This window comes from Helianthus annuus, chromosome 2 (assembly GCF_002127325.2).
Source record: "Helianthus annuus cultivar XRQ/B chromosome 2, HanXRQr2.0-SUNRISE, whole genome shotgun sequence".
In the NCBI taxonomy this organism is placed as follows: Eukaryota; Viridiplantae; Streptophyta; class Magnoliopsida; order Asterales; family Asteraceae; genus Helianthus; species Helianthus annuus.
The window spans coordinates 143710721-143720802 of NC_035434.2; the positions used below are offsets into that span (position 1 = coordinate 143710721).

At 28.8% G+C, this 10082-nt stretch overlaps 1 protein-coding gene across 1 annotated transcript; it reads left to right on the forward strand.

Moving 5' to 3' along the window:
- The first annotated feature begins 519 nt into the window (after nt 1-519).
- LOC110905988 lies at nt 520-2617 on the forward strand. Its single transcript, XM_022151362.2, has 6 exons — nt 520-701; nt 1314-1342; nt 1439-1493; nt 1620-1913; nt 2013-2461; nt 2553-2617. The coding sequence occupies exons 2-5, from the start codon at nt 1323-1325 to the stop codon at nt 2313-2315; spliced, it is 672 nt and encodes a 223-aa protein (XP_022007054.1). The 5' UTR covers nt 520-701; nt 1314-1322; the 3' UTR covers nt 2316-2461; nt 2553-2617.
- Nucleotides 2618-10082: the final 7465 nt, after the last annotated feature.

The following is a 10082-nucleotide window of genomic DNA, read 5'->3' on the forward strand; positions in this document are numbered from 1 at the left end:
ATTATGAATGAAGATCTGACTTTGATTGTATGTTATTAATTTATATACATAGTTATCTTTTAAAACATTGTTTCTGCTTCTATCAACTATGATTTGGTCTGATTCTTGAGGATCCGATCATAAATCTTGAATATGTTTGTTTTCACTTTGTTGTTTATGTAGGATTCATATTTATTCTAATGGATTGAACATGCTTAGTGTTGTTAAATAAAAACCTAAATCTAGATCAGATGTTTTGCTTGATTGTTTATGATTGTTTCTTCTTTCTAAATTAATAATTCCGTCAAAACAATCGGAATACGGAAATTGTCAAGGAACAGATGTTAGATCAAACCACCTAATTTGTTTTTGTATATTTTTCCGTTATTTTTTTTTAATTAACAATAATCTGTGTTAAAAATTATTGAATTTTGGTTTAAATATGATTAAATGTAATTAATTGTCTGTTTATATAATTGGTCAATGTTTCTATAATTATTTTCATACTAACATATTATTTACTTCCTTTTGCAGTTATGGTTCCAATCAACTCTTCAACTTCTCTCCAATCTTATTCCAAGAATACCATCGGTTTCTATAAGTTCAATGAATTTATTAAGTGGATCTACATATATATATGGGTTGACGTTCTTCTATCCATACCATCTATATCTACAATTCATTGAATCCATTCCTCAAGTTCACATATCGCTTTACAATCTGTAAGTTTTTTTTTTTAAATTAATTCTTTAGTTTTTATTCATGTGTTATTTGCTTTTATGTTATGTGCTAAATGTATTTTGATGTTTATTTAACCCTAATTCCCTTTGGAATGTAACATTTTTTAGATTTATCTTTAATTTTTGGTATTTAACGTTATTTACACTAAACCCTGTATCCGATAGAAATCAACGTCTGTCTTTACTTTTTATATGAGTTGATTTCTAATCAGTTATATTTCATTATGTTTTTTAATGATGGGAATGTCATTCCAGATCCTTAATCCCATTAGCATTGATTTTCATGTTGATCTAACGGCGATTTTTGATGCTTACTATTTCGTAAGATTTTGTTTATATGATTTTTTCAGTCTGATGGACTTTTTAGGCTTATGTTATACATGCGATGATACTTATTGTCATATAACTTTATATTATTTGTTCAGTAATATATATTTTTTTTCATTTTTTACTTTATCTATATTTGATCATAGTATACTAGGTTATATTATACTGCGGTAATTTGTTTATAGTAATGTCAATGCAAATCATTTTCTAAAATAATCTTTAACTACATCTGACGTGCTTTGTTTATGTAACCTTTTATTTATGTAGGTATTTCATATGGCTGAAAGTTCATCAAGGTATGTCATTTTTATAATCTGTCTTTTGTTTTAATTTTTTTTATCATGCTAACCTTAACATAAGAGATTTGATTAACATCGTAATCTTTAAATCAGTTTCAGGGGACCCTGCTTCTGTAGGCACATGAATAAAGCAGACGAGTTTATTATGGTAAATGACAACTTAATAAATATTTTTTTTTATTTTCTCTATCTTCTTATTAAGTACAGACTTTTATTATTGTATTGTTTATATTTTTTTCCCTATAATAATAAATCAATTTCTTTTTTTTATTAGTGCATTCCAGATGCCGCTGTGTGTAAACTATGGGGTGTATATAAATGTCCTACGAATGTTGATATACACACAGAAGATGGCCGAGTATTTAATGTTGGATTAAGCGCTGCTAAAGGAAAAATATTCTTTTTTCATGGTTGGTCCAAAGTTGTAGAACATTTACGACTAACCATAGGTTGTTTGGTATTATTTAATCCTATAGATTCTACTACCTTTAAGTTAACATATTTTCTTGATGGGGTTAGTAATAGCACTTTTTGGACGTATCTGCTCCCTACATCATCTCAATTTTATGTAAGATAAGTTATATATAGAGATTTCATACTCTATTGATGTATTACTTTAGTTATATGTAATTTACTTTTTGCTGATTATTTTTTATCCTTCCAACAGGTCATTCCTGAATGTATCCTTCCAAAACACTATGATTATTCGTCAAATGATGTAATCTCTACTGTAGTTACAGAAAACAACACGTTTGACGTTCTCATTGAAACATCTGACGGAAAAGTAGGTTTTTCCGTTGGTATTGATGTAATTGTTAGTCAGTTACAGCTGAAGGATGGTTGTTTTCTATTTTTTACAAAATCATTTGGTAATTTTTTCCATTTAAAAGTTTGTGGGAAAAACGGTCTTGAAATGAATTTTCCGGATTTAGAGGTCGACGAGGTAAGTTACATATTTGTACGCCATTGAATATTTTATGCATGTTTATTTTAATTCAGTTCTATATATTAAATTTTCAGACTGACGTTGCACCTATCGATGCTGAAGATGATGTTTATGAAGTATTACCTGGTGGTGTTCGTCATTTTGTTCGTACGGCTGGTGATCGTTATTTTGTAAGTTATATAAACTTTATATGTTTCTTTCTAAACACTGTTATTTTGGTTTCATAATTTTAATTAATTTTTTTTTTGTACAACAATACAGAGGATTCCCGATCCTGTTTCACGTATGGCTAGACTTGATGAAGGTTTAAGAGATATCACCGTTAGACTTATTCATCTGGATCCGCCAAAGCAATTTACTCACGGTACCAGACGTGAAAGGAAAAGCGATGGATCTGGATGGCGATATGCTTTAACCAGTTGGAAGAAGTTTATGAAAGCTGCTGGAATTAAGGTCCGTGACAGGGTTTATTATTCTTTTGATGAAAATGACCAGGTTTTGAGTGTTGATCTGGTTGTACCTTACGTTAGGCTTAGTCATTAGAGATAAAACAATTATGTCATGATTTTTGGCTTCCATATGTTACTTTTTAAGTTTTTATATGGTTTTTATGGTTATTGACATTTGTTTTGGTTTTCAATTTTATGTTTTTATATTTTTTCATATATTAACTGTTATTTTAAACAATCAATTTTGTCATCATTTTCAAAATCTATTGTATATGTTTAACAGTTAATGGTCAATTGTCATTGACAGATTCTAATGAAGTTAATAATTTATTAAAAAATGAAAGTAAACACACTTTTTTCTTAAACATTCAAATAAATTTATCATTAGTTAAACTAATATTTATCCCATTTTTAATGAATATTGTATATCTCTATATACATAAAACTATGATTGTCAGATTTAAACTTGGATTATGCCTTCGAAATGATACAAAATAAGTTTTTGTCAACTATATTTAACATAAATAACCAATTAGTTATATTTCTTATTATATTATAAATTCAACTTTCAAAATATATCTATAGAGATGATATTTTATAAATTATTTTATACCGAAATCCAGTGTATATAATTAACATGTATAGTTTCCATTTATGCAAATTTTCATAACTGTTAATTACCTATATCGTTTTATAAATTATTTTGTTTCCTTATTTATTGTATTTTAAAAAAGATGTTTATTTTGATTACATATATTAATATTATATTTCTAAAAATAATACGTTCTATTGTTTTATATAAATAGATCAATTGTTTTCTGTTTATGGCAAACAATTAGTTTTTCAACACCCTACTTCTAAACTTATTGCATCTTAGCTACAATGGAAATCGAAGGTCAGATCACCTTGCTGAACGACATTGATGCTCTTTCCACAAACTACACTATCAAGGTTAAAATTGTTAGTTTGTGGAGGAAGAAAATGAGAGCTAACGAAAGAGAGACTTATCGTATAGATATGATACTGATGGATGAGATGGTAAATTTTTGATTTATTCTTTTTTGTTTTAATTAGACTGAGTTTCATATCCTTTTAAGATATCTTTTGCATGTTTTTATGGATTTTACCTACAGGGTACCAAGATCCAAGCATTTTGCTTGCATAAGCTATTTTCAAAGTTTGAGAGGCATCTTATTGTTGATGAATGCTTAATCATAAAACGTCCTTCTCTTGCTGCCAACACTACGTTTTTCAAGATTGTACCTAACAATCAAAAGTTATCTTTTCACTACCATACGTTGGTGGAGAAGTGCAAAAATTGGGATGGTCCGCAGTATGTTTTCAATTTTGTTGATTTTAACGATGTTCTGTCACAGAAAATAAAGGAGGGTACCACAGTAGGTATGTATCGATCGTAATAATTTTTCATTATTTATATACATTAATATTTGTTTTATGTATTTTTTTATGTTTTTTTTTTTACATATTTATACTTTAATGATGTGTTGTTATGTATTTTTCAATATTTTTTTAGATGTCATTGGTTATGTTTGTGTTTGTTATAACATCGAGGATACGAACAAAAAGGATGGTAGCAAAGGGAAACGCCTTAATCTTAAGCTTCAAGATATTGAGTAATAGCACTATTCATAAATTATATGTTTTATATTATATATTAGGCTTCCAAATTTACAAAATGTTTTTTATCTTATAATTTTTTGTTATAATATTTTGTAGAGATGTTCAGATCGATTTAACTCTTTGGGATGATTACGCTAAGGACATGTATTCTTACATGGTTAGTGAAAAGCGTGAAGCACATGTTGTCGTTGTTGTCCATTTCGGTGCTGTTAAGACATACAAAGGTATTTAGTTCAAACCAATTTACTTACCTCATATTACAATTTATTTAGATGTTGATACTTAATATATATTTTATTTAATGATTACTTTTTGCACATTACAATAGGAAAATGGGGTTTGTCTAATAACTTTGATGGTTCAAGAATTTTCATTAACGACAACTTTGATGACATGCTGTTGTTTAGGCAAAAGTAAGTCATATTATAATAAAAATTTATTTATTTATTTTTAATGTTGTTATTTATTTATTTTTTGTTTATTGAAGTTTATTTTTATTCAAACTGTTCTATAGGTTTCTTGCAAAACTTGCTGCTTCAACTGAGTCGAGTAGCCATGCTGGGTCATATATCATGTGTTCTGTCGAAGATGAATTTTTAAAGAACGATGTTTTTTCACCAATTGCTTATCTTGGATCAATCCTAGAGGTTCTCATTAACAATTCATATGTTATATTTTAAATTATATGTAAAGTTTAGTCTAATTGTTGTCTTTTGTTATGTAAACAGCCAAAGAAAGTTGTTGTTGTTGGGACTATCGTTGCAATTGTTTCAGATAAGATGTGGTATTATGATGGGTGCAACTATTGCAAGTCCAAAGTTGAGCAAAAGTTTGAAACATATGATAAGGATGATGGAACAAGTGATGTTAAAGATGAGAAGTTGTATCAATGTTCTAACAAGGATTGTAATGGTAAAGAAGTTTTCCCGTTGTCCAGGTAAAATGTTTTTTTATTCCTACTTTAACCTATTGTTGTGTTATACAAGACAATGTAGCTTGTATTTTTATATATTCATGAATACGTATGTATTAATATATATACCTTTTTAAATATTTAAACTATGTTTTTAAGGTTCAAAATACCGGTTCGTGTTCAAGATTCAACTGGTACGGTGACACTTACATTGTTTGATCATGAGGCGATGAAGTTTGTTGGTAAAACTGCAAAGGAACTTATAGAAATTCAGGACGAGGTTATTTATATTTATACTTTATTAAAAATCAGTTGTAATTAAAATTGTATATATTTTACATAACCACACCGTATATTATGTAATATATAGTTATTGAGGTCGAATGAGAATCCCGGAGAATATCCAGTTGAGTTTGAATCATTGCTTAACATAAAGTGTGCTTTCGTGATTAAAGTAAGTGACTTTAATATTGTGAATGCTGTCGAGAATTATGGAATCTCAGTTGTTACCACTGATGAAGACATATTGGATAAGCTGAACAAAAAATTCAAAATTGACCAAGTAAGCTTACGTTTTCTAAATGTAGATATACATTTACTTTCATAACTGTTTAAAATATCTTCAACAAATTTTCTTTTGTTTTCTCATTTTTGTTACAGCTTGATGTATCTGATTCTTTTGGTATGACTCAGTCTGAGTTCCAAGCTACCGGTGGTGACAGTTTCAAGGTATTCAATTGGAAAATCACTTTTATGTAATTTTAATGTTGTCTAAGCACTTTTTTTTTATTTCTTTAAGGATGCGGATTCTTACACTGGGGATAACACCACACCTGTGTCGAAGGATTACGTGAGTGACTTGAAGCAACCATCTTCTGATATGAAGCGTAACCTGGATGATGTTTATTTGAATGATGAGGTAGTGGGGTCGTCAGCGAGTAAGCCTCGCATGTGTGTTGAGAAGAAGGTTGTTGACGAAGATCTAAGCAACAATTGATGAAGGATATTTGTCAAAGGGTGTTTTTAATAAGAAACAAATTATTTGTTTTTTCAGTATTGGATTTTTTTTGGTATGCTATGACTAATTTTATGTTTAAAGACATTATCTGTTTTGCGGTATGCGTTATGACATATTCATGTTTGGTTAAATATTGTTTGATTGTCAATCATGTTTTGTTATATTCGTTTTTTTACTAGAGTACGTTGATGACTCTAATTTTTTTAATTTACTCATCCGAAAACATAAACATAACTAAATCAAACTTAAATTTAACCTTTAACATTTATTAATTTTTTGTCATCAATTCAACATTTACATTTATAAAACTATATATGATATATGATATTTAATATTCCATTACACCTTTAAACTTTTTTTAAGTAATATTTTAAATATGTCAAATTTTTATTTTCGTTACATTTCTATACTTATTTATAGAAAATCCAATTTTTAGCATTTTTAATCAATCACCAATAAATGTGAGATTGTTTTTATATTTAATGTCATTAATTTTCTTCCATACCATTTTACCAATTTATAGTATTCATTCCATAAATAACTAATAGCGTAGTTCTATAAATTCGCAACACTTCATACTCTTTTCACTAGCATCTCATGGTTTTGTGAATTTTCATTCTCGAGTTCCTTATACGGTTGAAACATTTCGTTAATCACTTTTTATATTTCCATTCATTTTTTAGTTATTTTGTTAAAAAAATTTTCATTCATGCATTTGTTTTTCATTTTAAACTTTTATGGTTTTTGTTGTAGTACTCTGTGGTGTTAACAAAATGCAGAATACGTTTCAACAGCTTACTTCATATTTTTCTGAACCTCCACACCCTGGCATCGGTAATAAGTGTACGTGTTTTCATACTTTCTTCTAATATAGAAATTGTTATTCAACATTTTTTTCGAAATATTTTTATATTTTAACAACTACATTTTCCCGCAAAATCCATTCAACAATTATTTGTACTTTTTTTCATTTTTTTTTCTTTGTAGCTGACGAAGGTAAGTATAGACGTTGGTTAAGAAAAATATATCTTGATTATAAGAAGTCAAAATCAACAGCACTTCCGGCTTATTTTGTTAGAGGTAATTTTTTTTTCATTTATATATTCATATATGTTTATAATACATATATTTATATCATTTACTGTTATAAATCTCATTTTTATATAAAATCGATAATACATATAACAGATTCTAATAACCAAAACCATTGTCTTTCATACCTCATTTTGGTTTTAATCCAAGAAAACATTAAAATTTAATATTTTATTCTAACATAGTAAATGTTTATTATTCGTAACCAACCAGACATAATAATGGAAATGTTGAATCTAAATATGTCTATAATTATAAGTTAAATATTGAGCAAACATACTTCTTTAAGGCAACCTAATTTATTACATTAGTAAACGAAATAATATCATTGGTTTGTTAATTAACGTGATGTCTAACAAATAATTATTTTAATAAATATACTAAAGAACCATATGTCAACATTTATTAACTTTTTCTATTTTACTATTTCAGCTGTTCGGGCTAAACATAGGCGGAAGTTAAGAAAAGTATACCTTGATAGTAAGAGATCAAGGATTAGTAGAAATTTGATTTCTAAAAGTGGATGCTCAACCTCTTCATCATCAACACGTTTTATTTTGAACAACAAAGAGAATTTAACTCCCAATTTTTCAATACCAACATTTACTACCCAATCATCAACTCTTATACCGACACGTACGTTAACTTTTAAAATGTAGTTAATGTTATTGAATTAACATTATGGATATACTTTGTCAGCTGCAATTATGTTATAGTACTTTGTATACTAACTATTTTTATATCGTATTAGGTAATCATTTAGATTCCTTGGTTAACGTAACATCTTCAAATTTTACACCTTCTACAATGAGGAAGGAAGGAAATGTACTACAAGATAAGTATACAACACCCAACCGTACACCCTTTGCAAATATAGATAACATAACACCAGGTAATCATACCCAATAACAAACACTTACTACTTTTTCATTTTTATAATTTTTTTTTTATTTTTATACCAAAAAAATGTCAACAAATAAGTTTCTAAATAATTATTTTGTGTTATCATGTTTTTTTCATGAATAGGAAATAATTCTAAATCTTCGAGAAACGTACCTTTATCATCGGGGCCAATTTCAAGTAAAAATATGAGGACAAATGTTTTGCATCATTCTTCAACATCAGGACGACGTATGATGCTGTCAAACAAGGAAAACATTACACCACTGTCGTGTATTACAAACATACGTACGCAAGTTCCCAGTGTACCATATTGTTCTAATGCTATGTCTTCTTTGACTCCTATATCACACGGTAAATGTTACAATTATATTATACATACATTATTATTTGTAGAATTCATATACTTAACTAACAAGTATTTTTTTCTTTGTTATTTAGATAATATTGCAACCTCGTCAACTTTACCATTGAATGACCGCTACTCTTTTAATCCTCCAATAACAAATAAACGTAACACAAGATGTCCGATATCCGAAATTACCTCGCTAAAAAAGATTTCTTCTGGAAAGCGTAGACTTATTCATAAACCAATTGAAATAGAAGCCATACCAATGGCTCCTCTTGAATCTGATGATGAAAATCATATTCACGAGATTGTTGCAGACGCCACCAAAGGCGTATCCAAAGGTAAGTTAGTAATGTTAGTCGTATTTTTTTTTCTTATTTTAACTCTTCTACAAAATTATTCAGTTTGTGTTTAATGTTCAAATTCGTGTTTAATGTTCAGATTACGTTGACCATGGTGACCAATCACTTACGTGTGGTTTATGCTTTGCAAAGTTATGGGCTACCGAAGGTGGAAAGGGTCGCATTACACTTCAAAAACAAACATATAGCTTATGTTGTGGATATGGTAAAGTTGACTTGCCTGAATATAAAGATTCTCATCCGTCTTATCAGATGCTTTTTTCCTATTTAGATCAAGAAAGCAAGTTTTTCTTAAAGAATATAAGACGTTACAATTCTATGTTTTCCTTTACTTCAATGGGAGGAAAAGTCGATACTAAAATAAACAAAGGAAATGCTCCATATGTTTATAGAATCAGTGGTCAGAATGCACATAGTATGGGTAGTCTTCTTCCTAAGGAGGGTGCCCAGCCAAAATTCTCACAACTTTATATCTATGATACTGAGAACGAGCTTGCTAATAGAGAGTTGCTATTTGGGTAAGTATCTTTTTTGGTTCTGTTTGTTAATGTTATGTTATAACATGTAATTCTTTTTTTGTTTATTTTAAACTTTATACTGTAATTAACAATCTATCATTTATTTGTAGTGATTCTACAAGCAAAGCATCTTTAAGGGCAAAGGAACTTGATGCTAAATTTATAAAGTTTCTTACCAACATGTTAGATTCTACGAATATGCTGGTTAAAACTTACAGAATGGTACGCGACCACCTGCACGAGAATCCTAACGTTTCCCTTAAGCTTAGGTTAATCTCACAGAGAGATCGTGACGGAAGGACATACAACTTACCTACGTGTTCCGAAGTTGCTGCTTTAATAGTTGATGAATCTAATCTCAAGATAGAAAGTCGTGATATTATTGTTGAAAAGCGTTCAGGAGTCCTTAAGCGTATTAGCGAGTTACATCCTTCTTAACTTGCTCTCCAGTATCCGATTCTTTTTCCGTACGGAGACGATGGCTATAGGATTAATATTCCTCATTGGGAATTTGGTCCTAACACAAAAAAGACAAGACCAACTTGCACT